Source organism: Podarcis cretensis (assembly GCF_951804945.1).
Source record: "Podarcis cretensis genome assembly, chromosome: 7".
In the NCBI taxonomy this organism is placed as follows: domain Eukaryota; kingdom Metazoa; phylum Chordata; class Lepidosauria; order Squamata; family Lacertidae; genus Podarcis; species Podarcis cretensis.
In genome coordinates this window covers 8033131-8050757 of record NC_137176.1, presented here as the reverse complement: position 1 = coordinate 8050757, position 17627 = coordinate 8033131, and the positions used below count along the sequence as shown (strand labels likewise).

At 46.9% G+C, this 17627-nt stretch overlaps 1 protein-coding gene across 1 annotated transcript; it reads left to right on the top strand.

Moving 5' to 3' along the window:
- Positions 1-501: 501 nt before the first annotated feature.
- On the top strand, positions 502-17607 carry RGCC (regulator of cell cycle). The gene is made up of 4 exons (XM_079983697.1): positions 502-923; positions 15550-15657; positions 16441-16503; positions 17277-17607. The coding sequence occupies exons 1-4, from the start codon at positions 653-655 to the stop codon at positions 17282-17284; spliced, it is 450 nt and encodes a 149-aa protein (XP_079839823.1). The 5' UTR covers positions 502-652; the 3' UTR covers positions 17285-17607.
- The last annotated feature ends 20 nt before the right edge of the window (positions 17608-17627 follow it).

Below are 17627 nucleotides of genomic sequence, written 5' to 3'. Positions count from 1 at the left end.
AAATCCATGGGTTAGGGGGCGCAAATTACTTGCCTTGCCCCGGGTGCTGATAACCCACGCTACGCCACTGCCCTTAGGATCACAGTCCAACACAGTCAGTGGCAGCAAAAGCAGCATGGCTCCAACAGTGGCGGATTTCTGTATAAACTAAACCAAAATCCCTTATTTTGGCTGCTGATCCCTTATTTTCAAATCTGTAAACTGACAGCTATGTTCCTTCTGCATTTGCAAGAAACACTCTTATTCCGAAGACATTGGGAGCAATGCACCAAAGAGAAATCGCGCACGATACAGAGCATATGCTGCTCCAATGAAAACTTACCAGAACAGCATCCTGCAGTTTAATCGGTGATAACCGCAATTGCACGCGCGCGCGCGCGGATATCCCCATTTGTACTCCGCCCTGCGCGCACCAAGACCGTCGGGCGGTTCGCAGCCGGCATCGCTGGGCGGGGCCCCGGAGAGAGAGAGAGAGAGAGAGAGAGAGAGAGAGAGAGAGAGAGACGGGGCGGGGAAGAAGGCTCCGTGGGCGGCCCCTGCCTCTGCCTCCCGTTCCCCGACGGCAGCGGCGGCGGTTCCCTGTCGGCTCCGTCGGAGGGGGAATTGGGCGCCTGTGGCTCGACGTCTCTCTCTCTCTCTCCGCCCGGCGGCCATGCAGCGTCCGGAGGAGCAGCAGCCCTGGGGCGCCTTCGAGCCGTCGGGGCGTCGGGGAGCAGCGGAGCTCGGCGCCTGTCTCTCCGCCGACGGGAGCGTCTCGGCCAGGCGGCCGCCGAGCCGGGCGGCGACGGAGGGTCCTCGCTGCTCTCTCGACGGGGCTCCCGGAGACCTGGCGGAGGAGCTGCGCGAGTTCGACGCCGTGCTGGACGCCTTCTCTCCCGGCGCCCAGGAGCCTCCGGAGTCCCTCTTCCGCCTCGACGCCCAGAGTGAGTCCATGTTCTGCTGCTGCCAGGAGGGAGGAGCTCTTCCCCTTTCTTTCAGCCCCTCTTCAAGGGACCCTCGGCCGGCCTTGGGCTCAAGGATCTCTCGGGGATCCTGGGCTCACCTCCTCCCGGTCGCTTTTGCTCGACGGACACGCGTCTGCCCCCCCAGCTGAAGTCGACACGGTCGTGTGCTGCGCATGAATGATGGGGATTCAATTGCCCAGAGCAGAAATGGCTCCGAGTGTCAGCTGCAGTTCCCCTTCAAGTCCAGCTCTATGGACCACACACGAGGCTGCTTCACCTGTCCTGGGCATTTGAATGTTAGTGCGCTGAATCTTGCTTGCTTGTTTAAAATGTGCGGATACATGTGCAGGCCTGTGAAATTGACTATTGTTCTTCCTGCCTTGGCAAATAGGAGATGCCCGCTCCAAATGGTCATCTATGTACTTAATTTCGGGTTGGCACTTAGCCTCCCCCCCCCCGCCCCCCATGCATTTGAGAACCTCAGGTGTGCTGCCGCTTAGTGTCAGTGTTCTTCTGAAAAAGGTGCTGGCTTGACCTTTATCTTTTGCATCTCTGCTCTGATAGGCTCCCAAGATTGTTTCTTATTTAAAAACAAAAAACCCCACCTTTACGACAGATGCGTTTTCTGACAGTTTGCTCAGTGCCATTCATAGCAGAGCCGGGACTTGACTGCTGCACTTGAGAATAAACTGCTCAAAAACATTTGCTTTCAGCAATTTGCTGCTCAAAGCCGTCTGCTAGTTTACCCAACTTGTTCTTGAGAGAGGAATGCTTCTCAAAGCTATTTTTACCTGTCTAGGGACACAGACACCCCCACCCAACAGAAACAAAAGCACAGCTTTGTTTTGTGCCTGTGTTTTTCCTGCTGACGATATTTATTGTGATATATCTTGTGTCATTAAAACTCTGGTGGTTGGGAGATCTAGTCCTAAGTCCCTAGAATTCACTGGAATGGACTTGTATAGAAAAGTGCTAAAAAAATCTCCATGACTGGCCATGGAAGCAGCTAGGGCTGGGCAATATCAACTTTCCAACATCGCAATGTGTCACCAGCTAAAGAATGTGATAATAGTGATTGTAAAATTGTAGAGTTGCAAGGAACGTTAAGGATCATCCATTCGGGTATCGAAACGGCAACCTTGGCGCTATCAGCACCACGCTCAAACCAACTGAGATCCATTGTGATGTTGAAAAGGAAGGAGCGTCATTTGGCCCTGTCCCCATGTGGCGCTGATGTGAAACCGCCTCGGCTCCCCCCACTGCCAGCACCCGGCTCAGGGAGGAAGGAAACTAAGGCTTGACAATAAACCTCTGGGTGAAGTGCCATTGTGCTCTAGCCCTCAAACCAGTCCTGACAATGGGTTGATACATAGGTAAAGGTAAAGGTACCCCTGCCCATACGGGCCAGTCTTGACAGACTCTGGGGTTGTGCGCCCATCTCACTTAAGAGGCCAGGGGCCAGCGCTGTCCGGAGACACTTCCGGGTCACGTGGCCAGCGTGACATCGCTGCTCTGGCGAGCCAGAGCCGCACACGGAAACGCCGTTTACCTTCCCGCTGGTAAGCGGTCCCTATTTATCTACTTGCACCCGGAGGTGCTTTCGAACTGCTAGGTTGGCAGGCGCTGGGACCGAGCAGCGGGAGCGCACCCCGCCGCAGGGATTCGAACCGCCGACCTTTCGATCGGCAAGTCCTAGGCGCTGAGGCTTTAACCCACAGCGCCACCTGCGTCCCATATGGGTTGATACATAGCCCAGGCCTAAAAGCAGCAACTCCACTGTGTTGCATGTGAGGGGCCTCGCAGTATTGAAGTCCTATTATCCCGAAAAGATAAGCAGGGTACTCCCACCCGTTCTTCAATGGAACGGCAGAACATCTGGAGGGATCTCTAGAGAACGGGGTTGTTGCAGTTGCTTCAAACCACAGCTGTAGACTTGTTCCATAAGTGCCAATTCCTAGGGTCCCAGGTCCCTTCACACGCACCCCAGTAAAATATTTGAGGGGGCTGGTCTTCTGGTAGCACCAGGTGACTGACAGATGGGTGACCCTACCTACCTGTCAAAAGGGACCTAATGATTTGGGGAAATAGCCATCCAGCCCACTGGCTAGAAATCATTTCCCAAATCTGCAGTGTGCCATAATTTAGCACACACAAAATGAGAATTCAAACATTCTGTTTCTTAAAAAAGAAAACACAAAGCAAATGTGCCGCTGCTGTATGAAGATATTTGGAACCACACAGGCAATATTTGGAAAAAAGACTTCTGTTGCCCTGCCAGCCAGCCTGTCCTTCTCTCGCAGCTTCCATTCAGACAACTTTTAATACCATCCTTCTTGCTACGATGTCGTTTGACCACAATCATATTCCAAAGAAACAGTGAAAATCCAAATTTAATAATGCCTGAAATATTGCCACAATAAAGCATATGAAATAGGGGCTAAAGCACCATGTCCAGTCTGTTGAGTGGGTAGAACGAGGGAGATCACCAAAGATGGTTGTTGGGTTCTCAAGAAGACGATTTAACTCTAGGGCAGGGATGGGGAGCTTGTGGTCTTTCAGGTCCAGCCAGGGATCATGGGAATTGTAGTCCACCAACATGTGGAAGGCTACAGGGTCTCCATCGTTGTGTACATCCATCTCCTCAGAGTATTGTGGAAGAACGATGTCAATCAACATTTGATGATCTCCTTCTACCAGTCCACAATAGAAAGTGTCTTTTCATACTGCATCACGGTGTGGTACGCTGGTTTCACATCATCTGATAGGAAGTGCCTACAGAGGGTGGTGAATACAGCACAAGATATTATGGGCTGTCCTCGTGAATCCGCTGGATGAAATAGCAGAAGAACGTTGCCTCAGGAGAGGGAGGGAAATTCTCAGGGATGATTCACACCCTGGCCGGCACTTTCTTGATCTCCTGCCCTCGGGCAGAAGATATAGAAGCAGGATTAGTTGCACCAACAGGGTAAAGAACAGCTTTTATCAGTTGGCTGTTAGGCTGCTGAATGAAAAGATAACAATAGGGCAACTGACTTTTGGGTTTGGTGGGTGTGCCTCAGTAAACAAGGGGAATTAAGACTAAGAGAGCTGAGCGGGGGGGGGGGGGGGCGCTCATGTAATCTCACTGTATGCAAGTTGTACAAGTGACAATAAAGTATTTCAATTATGGTACAGTGGTGCCCCGCAAGACGAATGCCTCGCAAGACGAAAAACCCGCTAGACGAAAGGGTTTTCTGTTTTTCGAGGCGCTTCGCAAGACGAATTTCCCTATGGGCTTGCTTCGCAAGACGAAAACGTCTTGCGAGTCTTGTGAGTTTTTCCCCTCCCCCCCTTTTTCTAAGCCGCTAATAGCTGCTAATAGCGCTAATCCGCTATTATATACAGTGGTGCCTCACAAGACGAAAAAACCGCTAGACGAAGAGACTCACGGAACGGATTCTTTTCGTCTTGCGAGGCACCACTGTATATAAAAAGACAAGTCAGGGTCTGGGTGTGTTTAAACCCTCATCAAATTGGGAGAAGGCAGACTTCTAGTTACATGGACATGCCTTGATTTCTTTCTTGGTATTCTTGAATGGCAGTATCAAGAAATGACAATGACCTTTTGTAAAGAAATCCGAAAGGCGTAGCAGGATTAATAGAGAGGGCCTTTATTCTAGGGAAATGCCCAGATGTCATGACTGCTTCTTCTCCTTGGCCTTCTGTGACACACACTGCTAAATTTACAGCCGCTCACAGTCCAGTACTGTTCAAACATCGACTCTCCCTCTTTGAATACAAGTTTATTTCCCTTTTTGTCTCTGTAGCAAAATTGTGGTGCCAAATTCATTACCCCGCCGTTTCCTTGGTAACACTTATGCGAAATGTCAGTGTGGGAGAAGCCAGGCCACAAGAAGACATGCTCTAAAAACACAAATCTGCAGCAACCGCAATATTAAAAAAAGAAGAAGGCTGCTAGGTGGTATTTTGTCTGTAAACAACTTTTATTGGATGGAACAGCAAGCCACCTTACACATAGTCTCTCCTCTGGCTTCCTGCAGATTCATATCGGCTTCTTCTGATCTCTGCTAGCTAGTAGCTTAACCACAAGCCAAGAAAAGCATTCGACCAGCTCTTTCTACAGATCCCCCCTCTCTCTGTTTTGGGACTGGGCCTGTGACTATACTGTGTCTGTGTAACCATCTGCATTGCGCAGTGGATCGATAACTGAGAGTCTTGATAGCTAACCTCCCCACTTTGCCTTTGACCTGCCCACTCCATGTGTGATTGTGATGGGTTCCAGAGCAGGACCGGTAGCAGAGGTTCCCCTGCAGCACCAATTTGAGGACCTCTGCTACCGGCACTGGAGCTCCCAAGGCCTTCTGGCCCTTGGGATCAAACAGTGGTCTCTCCTTACACAGCAACCTTTCTTTCTTCAATGTAGAATTTGCAGAAGAGTTGAGTGTAGTTATTATAAATGCTCTATATGGCCATTTCCTCTTGTGACCTTCTTTGGAGCAAAGTATAGAAGATGCGTTCATGCGCTTTAAACAGATCTGCAAGCTCAGATTTGTCTAAATCCAATTCTGAACCGACTAAAGACTGTTATGCCTTGGTTTCAGAACCATTAGCTACAAAAATAATCAGTTAATTTTTACATCAAAACTAATTCCCAGAACTTATTTATCCAGTCACTACTCTGAGGCAATAATAGAGTTTTCCATTTGGGGGGCAAACAGTATTGTCACTGCAACTACCATGTAGAAGGTTAATTCTATATGTTCTGTATTGATTGATTGAGATGTGCAATTTCAGAACAATAGTAGGGAATCTAATATTTTAGACATTAATCTTATAATAATGTTCCAGTACGTATTTCTGTCTCATTTCTATTTCAATATATTCTTTTCTATACGAAGATGAAATGCTTACTGTGCACCAATGTGCTGTGAAACATTGTACAATATTAATCAATAAAAATAATTTAAATTAGTTCAAGCCAAGCCACTGCTGAGTATCAGTAAAATGTAAGCACTTTTGGCAATTTAATCTTGCTGTCATCTCCCCAAACCCCAGTTAAAGTAACTCCAAACAACCCGTTGTTACTAAAAACAACTTGCTTTCAGGATACATAGATACTCTCCCCAACGTTTTTTTCACAAAGAAGCAAAATGTCAGTAGGAGTATTTCATGTCTTGCTCTTTGGTAGTCTGCAGTTTTCTTTAAATGCTATGAAATGGGGGGGGGGGAGCATTAGTAAGACGTCCTTGTGAAATATAAATGGGAGATCTAGGGGTATTTATTAAGTAAGTTAAATTCATACTACGTGTTTGTAGTAATTCTTAGCTGCTCGTTTCTCGGTCTCTCTTCCTGGATTGGAATCAAGGTGTATTTGCTTACATCCAAACAAGCTTTCCTCACTGCTGGAAGAATAGCTGGGCAGCAGACCTACAGTAGAAAAGCCTGGAGTACGATCAAAAGAAGGAAGTTGTGCATGATTGTGCAGCAAATTGGAACTGGCCATTCCTGTGTGGTTCTCCTGAACCAGGTCGCTTAATGCCTAAGAGCTCCTGCATCTGGAAACGCCTAGTTTATGCCAGCAAGGCTGGTGGGTGTCTGAGTCTCTGTGTGTAAATACGCCAAAAGCAGCATGTTCACATTGGAGATGGAGGAAAAAGGTGGTGTTCCAGTAACACATTAATGAGCCAGTCATGGAAAGACTTTCTACTCATGCAGAAAAGTTGATTCCCCTCCCTTCAAACCCCACAGTCCCAGCTATGGACTTTTGTCGGTGGCCTCATGCGCTCTTCAGGACACACATGGGGCCTGATACTCTACACCAGGGGTTGTTGTTGTTGTTTAGTCGTTTAGTCGTGTCCAACTCTTCGTGACCCCATGGACCAGAGCACGCCAGGCATTCCTGTCTTCCACCTCCTCCCGCAGTTTGGTCAAACTCATGTTTGTAGCTTCGAGAACACTGTCCAACCATCTCGTCCTCTGTCGTCCCCATCTCCTTGTGCCCTCCATCTTTCCCAACATCAGGGTCTTTTCCAGGGAGTCGTCTCTTCTCATGAGGTGGCCAAAGTATTGGAGCCTCAGCTTCACGATCTGTCCTTCCAGTGAGTACTCAGGGCTAATTTCCTTAAGAATGGATGTGTTTGATCTTCTTGCAGTCCATGGGACACACCAGGGGTAGTCAACCTTTTTATACCTACCACCCACTAATGCATCTTTCTTGATGGTAAAATTGCTTGATGGACGGAGGATTCAGCTTGTGCCTTAGAACCCTCTACCGCCCACCTAGAATCCTGAAATGCCCACTAGTGGGTGGTAGGGACCAGGTTGACAACCCCTGTTTTACACGGACAGCTAGTTGCAGATTCAAAGAGAGTTTGGGTGTCATCTGCACTTGGCCAAGGGTGGGGAACATCTGGCCAGATTTTGCTTGAACTCCACCTCAGATCAGCCCCAGCCAGCATGGCTGGTGGTCAGGGTGGATTGAAGTTGGAGCCCAACAACCTCTGGAGGGCCACAGGTTTGCCCAGCCCAATAATTACCAATTCATGGCACAGATTTCAGTGGGGCGTTGTCAGAACTGGAGCGTAACCTTGTGAAGGCATGGATTTTGTGGCTTGTATCCTCCTGGAAACTTTGATATTGTGCTGGATTGTAAAATGCTCTGAAGATTTAGCTAGTTCTGCTGACTCTTCTGTCTCAAGTTTGAATCATAGAATCATAGAGTTGGAAGAGACCACAAGGGCCATCGAGTCCAACTCCCTGCCAAGCAGGAAACACCATCAGAGCACTCCTGACATATGGTTGTCAAGCCTCTGCTTAAAGACCTCCAAAGAAGGAGACTCCACCACACTCCTTGGCAGCAAATTCCACTGTCGAACAGCTCTTACTGTCAGGAAGTTCTTCCTAATGTTTAGGTGGAATCTTCTTTCTTGTAGTTTGGAACCATTGCTCCGTGTCCGCTTCTCTGGAGCAGCAGAAAACAACCTTTCTCCCTCCTCTATGTGACATCCTTTTATATATTTGAACATGGCTATCATATCACCCCTTAACCTCCTCTTCTCCAGGCTAAACATGCCCAGCTCCCTTAGCCGTTCCTCATAAGGCATCGTTTCCAGGCCTTTGACCATTTTGGTTGCCCTCCTCTGGGCTTTTGGATGACTGCCACTTGATTGGATGTTAGACATAATTTATTCTTGGCTCAACAGCCAAGTTTGGTCTCTCCATGCTTTCATGCTGAATTCAGTCAGTGGAATTCCACCAAAGATGGATTGTGCTTTTGTGGCACAAAGCTATAGGACTAAATCCAACTTGACACAGCTTAGAACTGCATCTGTAGACTTCCATCTCTGAATAATAGAAGGGTACGTCAACCTTGCCCACCTATTGATAATGACAAGGTCTTGGTATTTTGCTGCAACAAACCTGCAAAGCATGTCTCTGGCAAAAGCACTGGTGTCTTCTATTCCATGTTAGACCATTTTGAATGAGTTTTGGTTTTGTTTGCATAGAGAGATGCTGGTTGCGATGCATATAAAAAATCCCCAGAGGTGTAGCATGGGGAGTCCCACGGGGGCCGTCGCCCCAGTGCACACCTGTTGAGTAGTTTGTTTAAACGTTAGGGTTCATTATTGTTTCACAGGATGTGTACCACTTTAAAAGCCAAGTGCATATCCTGACCTAGTTTTTACATCTGTGTAGCGGGTGGCGCTGTGGGTTAAACCACAGAGCCTAGGGCTTGCTGATCAGAAGGTCGGCGGTTCAAATCCCCGTGACAGGGTGAGCTCCCATTGCTCTGTCCCTGCTCCTGCCAACCTAGCAGTTCAAAAGCACGTCAAAGTGCAAGAAGATAAGTAGGTACCACTGCAGCAGGAAGGTAAACGGCATTTCCGTTTGCTCTGGCTTCTGTCACAGTGTCCTGTTGTGCCAGAAGCGATTTAGTCCGGCTGGCCACATGACCCGGAAAGCTTGTGGACAAACACCGGCTCCCTCGGCCTGAAAGCAAGATGAGCGCCACACCCCAGAGTTGCCTTTGACTGAACTTAACCATCCAGGGGTCCTTTACCTTTTACCTCTCTCCTGGGCATGTGTGAAGCCCTCCACTGACGGCTCAGATTGTATATACAGTGGTACCTCAGGTTACATACGCTTCAGGTTACAGACTCCACTAACCCAGAAATATTACCTCAGGTTAAGAACTTTGTTTCAGGATGAGAACAGAAATTGTGCTCCGGCAGCGCAGCGGCAGCAGGAGGCCCCATTAGCTAAAGTGGTGCTTCAGGTTAAGAACAGTTTCAGGTTAAGAACGGACCTCCAGAATGAATTTAGTACTTAACCTGAGATACCACTGTACGTGTAAATAAACCATATATCATTAGGACTCCACAGTGCCTCATTCTCAAAGGAAATACAATCCCATGGAATCTTGCACTGCTTGGAAGTTGGACTGGCGTGCAAGAATACGTTTAAGTCAAAGATGCAGGCTGACTTGCTGCTATAACACTAAGTATTAAGGGTTGTCTTCTAGGACACTGGTTTTCCACTCATTAGTGAGGCACGGTCTGACCTAAAGTGGGTTTCAGCAGCACTGCTATCACTCTGTAGCTTATATGGTATAAAGTTAAAAATCGGGTCCCACAGTGGACTAAAGGTGGGTCCCTAGTCAGAAAAAAAAGTTGAGTACAGCTGTTCCAGAATAAATGTGTTGTTTAAAAATAATTGCATGGTAATTTCTTCCCTTTTTGCTCTAAAAGGAAACTCTGAGTGTTCTTCCACTGCCCTTTCGACTAGTGTAATAACTAACTGTTGCTTAAGAGGGAGGCAGTCCTGCGTGTAAGTAGATCTCTTGAGGTTTCGCTGAAGTCTGGAATAGAAATAACTGGAGCTAACCATGAATTATTTTGCCTGCCAAGGTAAGCATCCATCTTTCTGTACTTCAAACCCTTCATTAAGTAAGTTTTGCTTCAGCCAAAGCAGGGCTGAATCTGCTTAGGAACTTGAATCCACATTCGAAGAACTGGGCTTGACGATACTTTCCTTAGAATTTTTCGTAGTCTGAGCCACCAAAGTTAGTGCGACTGACATCAGGAGTCAGATGAGGCAAAGGACATGGTTGGGACACTTGGTGCCCACATTCTATCTGGGGTGATGCTAAATATTAAATGATACATTCCAGGAATCGAATCCCCATGCTAGCACTCGCTGTAGCAGATGTATGGATCCAAGAGGGTTGAAGAGAGAGAGTATAGCCAAAAAGCTAACTGTTTGGTATGACATGGTACTTGGAACATCAGGGGGCTGGTGTGTAGAGCCGTGCTCCCTTCAGCTGATGACAGTTACAACTTCATCTTCAAGGGCAGCCCCACATAAAGTGCATTGCAGCAGTCTTTTTTTTTTTTTTTTAATGCTTTAGATAGTTGAAAAATTCTAATTAGGAAATAATTTTGTAGCCTCAATCAAAGCATCGCATAGTGCCAATTTTGCAGTAGTTCATACCAATAAGTCTGATGTGGGTCATCAGAGATTTCCCTTATGCTCACAGCTCTTTCCCCTTTCCCTGGAGCCTTTGGAAATAGCCATGCATAATGATAGAAATGGAAGGGGTTACAGGAGGGAGGGAGAATAGTATATCCTGAACCTCTATGCAGATGATATGATTTGCATGACTCAAATGGTGTAGGATATCTTACAAGCATTGTCGAAAAACCTTGTGGATTTGAAATACCTGGCTTTTGGGATACATCTTAAATAACATATTTCAGTATACCCCCAATGATTAAATGCGCCTAAAAGAATGGATAAATATTCCACAATGTCATAAGGATTTCCAATACAGTACCTGGAATCTGGATACCCTGAAACTTGAATAAATTACATGCTTTAAATTGTTCTTTTAGTGAAAAAATTTTTAAAGGGCATGAGTAGATGGAAAAAATTAACAGCTTTAGGAAGAGTTGTGGCGGCACATATTATGATACTTCAGAACTTACTCTTTTTGTTTCAAGTTCTCCCCACCCCTCTCCAAACAGGTAGTTTGAAACAATGGCCCAAAATTATGCCTGTTTTTGCATTTCATAAAAAGTAACCTGAATTGGCCAGCAGAAAATTGGAAAGGGGCAGATGGAGATTATGTATTATGGTGCTTTTCAGCTGAGGCAACTCAGCTTTATTCAGAGAAAGATTGATAAAAAATGGATTATGTTGGAGCATGAGATATTACTACATGTGGATTTAGAGGCGTAATACAATACAAAAAATCCATATACAATACAAAAAATCCATATAAAAGATCAGGACATGGGGGGGGGGGGAAATGGAGGGTCATTTCCCCCCAATGTGCTTCTTACTGTTTCCACCGGAATATCATCCTCAGGTTGTAGATTTACCTTGACAGAAAACCATTTTGTATTGGGAAAAGAAAATTATGTTCAGCAGCCTCACATTTCTCCTCAGTTATTCCTACTATATATGCGGACAGAAGCTATGAAAGCAACTGTAATGGGGAATTAGAGCTTCTTGTCATCAACATATTGATTTCTGCACATTGGATGGTTTAAAAATGCTTAAAGTTGCCTCTCCAAGGCAGATTGCGCTGTTGTGGGGTATCCTTCAGGTTCTGCTGAAGTTCATTTATTTAATTTTTATTATTATTAAAAAGAAAATGCTACCCTGAGGAGCAGACTTCCAGGTTGCAGCATAGTCCATCTTGCCACTTTTCAAAATGTTGTCTGTCTTGTCTTTGTGCGTTTCATTTTTAAAATACCCAGTTTCATCTTTCATTCTCTACTAGCTTTTGTAGTCCAGCGCCCATATAGCCATAGGAACAAGAATCTTTGAAAAAACCCTCTATATGTTCACCTAATAAATAGCATGATTTCAGGAGTGTTGCTATTATGGGAGCTCAGAATGTGGAAGGGGTGATTAAAAACCGAGTGGAGCTGACAACATGGAGTTGGTTAAATATTTGCCAGTTATCTGAACCTTTTGTTTTCTCTGCCGTGCCATCAGACCACGAAGATCTTGCTCCCTATTGTGATAGGAATTTTGAGGTCTTAGATATATGGCAATGTTCATAACCGCACGTACATAGATCAGCACAGGAAGACCGACCTGGAACCATTTTGATTCCTAAACTGAGCAAATGTTTTCTCTGCAAGGTCAAAGTGGGAAACCTCCCCGTTGTCTCTTTCCTCACAAATCCTGTCTTAAGGGCACATTTAAGATATGAATAGGGTGTGAGCCTGTGACCTGGCCCAGGAACTAAGTATTTATCATTACAAAAGACTGGCCAGGCTCCCCAGGCAATCCAATCAAGTAACCTGCCAGACAGGAGATAAACAACAACAGGAGAAAACAATATCGAAATTTCTGTTTTAGATGGCCTTTTCTGTGATGTAGGTATGATGTTTCTGGGGGGGTCTTGATCTACAGGGTGGCAATTTCAAAAGTCTTTATAAGACCTTGCACGCCATTTTTCTGGGTCCCTCCTCTTTCCTGCGGGTGAGGAGAGCACCCTGTTGCAACAGATCAATAAAGATCAGGCTTACTAGATGCTTTGCTTCTCAATATTCCCTGGTTGGCCTCTGTTATCTTCTCCTACCAATAGGGAACCTATGTAAGGACTCTATATGGGCTCTTGGATACCCCATAAGGGAAAAAGGGCATTTTTTGTTATACTATCAAATGGCACAAAGGCAGAAGTTTGTTTTCAGCACATCCAAGCTGCATCAGATCTAATCAGCCTGGGCAGCGCATGCTTTCATGTGTCTGGCCAAAAGCACACAAATCCACACGGATCAATTAGATTCCTATTTTAATAGACACTCGGATGGAGGGGAGCTTTTCAGCCCCTTAAAATCCTCAGCCTGTTTCTAGACCTGTACTTCTGTGGGCATGGAGCCCGTAATAGCAATTTACATAGGGGCCTGGAGAGGTTTGGGGGGAAATCTCAGCCTTGTTAGTGAACAGGAGCTTTATGCAAACCTCTCCGAACTGCACGAAGGACGAACAGAAGTGTAAATAAACCCACATACTGTAGCTAGTTGTGTTGGGTTCAATGGGATGTCTGCTGCATGCAAGAGTACATTAAATATTTTCACCCACTTGCCCACCTAGCCTATTTCATTCCCTTAGAAGAAGCAAGCAAGCCGACAGCAGAAGAAACCTTTTATGAGCTGCTGTGCATCAACCACAGCCAAAGAGGCAGAGAGCAGCTGGTAGAGACAGAAGGAGCATTAAGACTGAAGCACAAAAGTCAAACAGCATTAAATCTTGAGAATGCCTTCGAAGCCACGCTGCCATTGTCAGTTGCTGCCATTGTCCTGAAACGTCTTGTGATTTACCGTGGTCGTTTCAAACCTTGCAGTCAGTTCTGGCATTCAGATAAGCCGACGGAACAATTCCCGTGCTAATTTTGCCTTTTCAAGCATTCCAAATAGCTGCTCAGGTAGAAATCCATCTAGCTGCAGATCAGAATCTCTTGGCGGGGGGGGGGGGGGGGGCAGGGCAGGACACATCGTGGGTGCGTAGAGGAAGCTTATCATCTCACAATAAGTGCATGGCTTCTTATCGCTTGAGAATTCAAACATTGTTCCTCCAGGTAATTTCACTGTTGCATTTCATAGAATCAGAGAGCTGTAAGGGAACCCCCCCTCCAAAGACCTTCTAAATCCAAGACTCTGGAACGCAAGAACCACAGCTAAATAATAATCCCTGACAGATGGACTCCTAACTTCTGTTCAAAAACCTCCAGTGAAGAAGATTGCACAACCTTCCAGCTGGCTCGGGTGACAGTTGCTGTCAGATGAGAAAGGAGAGGAGGATGCAGCGGCGTAGCGTGGGGGGTGCAGGGGGGCCCAGCCGCACCAGGTGCAACATCTGGGGGGGGGCACTCGCCGCCTCCGGAGTCGCCGAAGAGCCTCGGGCGCAGGCTGTAGCAGAGCCCCATGTCTCGCGGAACCGACGAGCTGTGCGCGCGTCCGGGCTGAAGGCGTCCGGCAGGCAGCGGCTGTCAGCACTTGCCGCGGTCCCCATGCGTCAGGGCCGCGGAGGGCGCGCCAGGCAGCCCCTCCTCACAGCTCCGCCGCCGCCGCTGCTGCTGCTGCAGCTGCTGGGCCATGTTGCATTTTCCTCGCCTCTCTGCCCTCCTCCTCCTCTGGGCAAGCGGCGTCGTTTGGGCGGCAGCGCCAGCGGCAACTCGCCTCAGATCACCTGACACGGACCCGCCGCTGCCGCCGTGGCTACCTTACCGTAAATACCCCAGCCCAGGCAGCAGCAAGAAGAAGCTGGCAGCGGCAGGTTAGGGGTTAGGGGCGCAAATTACTTGCCTTGCCCCGGGCTAGGGGGCGCAAATTACTTGCCTTGCCCCGGGTGCTGACAACCCACGCTACGCCGCTGGGAGGATGTGGGGGGCAGCCTGAGAGGGCGGGGGCTTCCTTTGCCTTTAGAGGCAGGCCTACTGGCTCACTCTCCTGCCCCATCCACACAGCAGCCATATTTCCTAGCAAGCTGGGAGGCGAGGCTGCACAGCTGGAGGAGCAATGAGAACCAGAGGAGTTGACCCCCCCCCCGCCACCAATAACTTGCCACTGCTTCTGCCATGGGCAACAGACGCACACTTTCGAACGCACCCGTCTCATAGGGAGTTTTGCGAGTGAACACACCACCTTACCTTTAAGGCCAGGGCCTTCTCAGTGATGGCTCCGACCTGGTGGAATGCCCTGTCCCATGAGACCAGGGCCCTTCAGGATTTAACCTCCTTCTGTTGGGCCTGTAAGGCAGAGCTATTCCGCCTGGCCTTTAATTTGAATTCAGCCTGATCTTTTATTTCCATTCCATTCCCTTCCCTCCCCCTCCCCTTTTATGAAGATTACCCGCTCTGAGACCCCACAGCTAATTCTCCCCTGGCCTCCCCGCTGGCCAGTTAGCCTTGGTGATTATCTAATATTTATTAGATGGATTTCCCCTAAATTGATTTTTGAACATTGAATTTTATTGTTATTCATGTTTTTGTACTGTATTTTATGCTGCTTTTACAATTAAGTGTTTTAAATTTGAGCCCGGTTTTTGAACCGGAAAGGGCGGGATATAAATATTTTATTATTATTATTATTATTATTATTATTATTATTATTATTACTATTATTAGCGGGAGGGAGGGATGTAACAATTATTAAGACATCTTGGTGACTTTTATCCCATCTTGGAACCCTGATGCCGTCTCTTGTCGTCTATAGCTGCGCCTCAGACTATCTGTCACTGATTTCGTTCCTTGCAGGCTGTGAATAAAGCTCACCCCCCCCTTTTTTTTTTACATGTAAGAGCCTCTGTTGAAGATTTGGGAGGGGAGCCAGGATAAGCACACAGAGAGTTAACTTTGAAACACTTCAGGAATCTGTTGCTTCTTTTTTCTCATTTATTTGGGGTGGTGGTGAAGGGATTTTAATCAGCTCTCATTGATTAAGTCTACGGGGTAATCAAATTTTGCAGCACTAGCAGAATGGCATGGGTATAGTCATCCGTTCTCTCTCTGGTGGTGGGAGGGGGTTGAGGAAGGGGGCAACTGCTGCTACAGATTTTCCTGCCCTAAATGCTTGATATGTTTTTGTTGCAGGTGCAGATTCACTCTGCAGAAATAGTTTCGGTTTCAGTGACGGAAAGCTAAATTCCCCAGCGCTGTCTCCTCCAGCTGTGTCTACTCCAACAATAGCTTCTCGCAAAGGTAATACAATTCTGAATAGCACAGGTGTGTTTATAAGCAAACGTTTATGCTGAGCATCCATGTACCTTATCCTGTGTTGTAGAGATAATCCACAATCACCCCCCAAACTCCTGGATTGACTTGATTAAGCTCCCACTGTGAGGAGGAAGAAAAGATCACCACGAGCTCAGAGACTGGACATCAGAATGTGCAGGCTAGAGAGGAATTTATCCTTAGGAACCACCCTCTTTGGCCTCTAAGCTCCCATGTGGCTCCAGGCCCTTTTTTCCATGGGATGGTGGCCATTGGACACCTGCTTCTGCCCTACAAAGACAGTGTTTGCCTGTGCTTCAGGATCGCATTACGGACCTCATTTCTGCTAGTGCTCAATTTGTTTCCATGCCAAGGCAGAACCTTTAGGATCTATAAAGTAATGGGAAATAAAACTGCATTCACTGCAGTAAAGTGTGCATAGAAATGCATATATAGCATTAGTGAAAATAATGTACAAAAATTCATTATATTTTGAAAAATTACTTTGCAAAAATGTTGATACTGCATAGGCTTGTGCATATTAGGACAAATTAGTGGGTGGGATGTTTTAATGTTATGTTCTTTGCTGGGTTTTGGTGGATGGATGTAGTTGCTTTATTTTTGTAAGTTACTTTGGGTTGCCTGTGAATAATTTCTCAAGTGGCATTAGAACTCTGGAAAACTCATGACTTTGTGTCTTTAAATGTTCGTTGTTATTTATTTAGACATGCACCATAAAGCACCATATCAATCTTGGGCTTGTTTTTCCAGGAAAGCTTGGAGACACAAAAGAATTAGAAGATTTTATCGCTGATCTTGATAGGACCTTGGCAAGTAAGTCAGGCTAATGGGCAACTAGACTCAAATTCCTTTATTGCTGCAGCCTCACCTCTCAGATCCTGGGCATGAATACCAGGGGAAAACCGGAATCTACTTTAGACAGCTGAGGCAAACCACAAAATGGCGTCTGTCTGCCAGGGAAGAAGGGGCGAGCAAAGATCTACATCGGAAACAAGGGGGAAATCCAACCAACCTTACTCAACAGTTGAAGTGGGAATCAGAGGTCGCTGCAGGGGGAAAGGGACCTGCTCTGAATCACTCTGGGTGTGTGCAGAGCCCAGGAGAAGACCCCAGAGGGCAGCCCTTGCCATTTCCTTCCTAGGCATGGGAGGAGACCCCCAGTACCTGCTATTCATTGAGAGGCCACTATAGAGGCGGCCTGGGGGGAGAGGGAGGCTGAGCAGGAGGCAGGTGTGACCCCCCCCAAAAGTGGCGCCACAGCCATTGCTGTCACCATGGCAGCAGCGAGGAATGCATCCCGCCGGATCTGCTCCTATGGATTCTGCCACCTGAGGCCAATTGCCTCACCTGGTCTCATGGGTGAGCCGGCCCTCGCCTACTTGTCCCCATTGCATCCTCAGCTTGGCCATAAGGGCTGGAGTGATTACTCCTTGTTGGTATAACTTGTGAACCTTCCCAGCAACGGTGTGTGACCTTAGCGAGGTTATCTTGCTGTCGTAGAGGTTTAAGTTAACTGACCCCAAAAATACATTTGAGTCCATGACAGCAAGCCATTTTAATACCTGCCCTGCCTTATGTTCTTATAGGTATGTGAAGCAACTGTTTTTGCATGAAACTGGCCTACAAAAGGATGAGGTTGAGTCTGGGCTGATCCTGTTCCCTACGACGAAGACACAGACGGAGACCCTCATCTCCCAAGCGTGCAACCTGCCATCTGCTCTTCCACTTTTAACCGTGACGACTCTTGTAACTTTCTCTTCAAATAACAAATTTGCTGATGCCATACTTTTTCATAAGATATAGCTTAACATTAATTTAAAAGAGCTGACAAAAAGGTTTGTAATTTTATATAGCTAATGTAAATGCTTTTTTTTTTGGTTAAATATATTTTTGTATGCAAATAAAATACGAACTTGATTTTTTGTTTTGGTTTTGAA

What these genes read in the sequence shown, in the direction of transcription:
- RGCC (XM_079983697.1), top strand. Translation starts at nt 653, where the DNA reads ATGCAGCGTCCGGAGGAGCAGCAGCCCTGGGGCGCCTTCGAGCCGTCG. An exon ending in CTTCCGCCTCGACGCCCAGA is followed by an intron (nt 924 to 15,549) that starts GTGAGTCCATGT and finishes TTTTTGTTGCAG; the next exon opens with GTGCAGATTCACTCTGCAGA. An exon ending in AACAATAGCTTCTCGCAAAG is followed by an intron (nt 15,658 to 16,440) that starts GTAATACAATTC and finishes TTGTTTTTCCAG; the next exon opens with GAAAGCTTGGAGACACAAAA.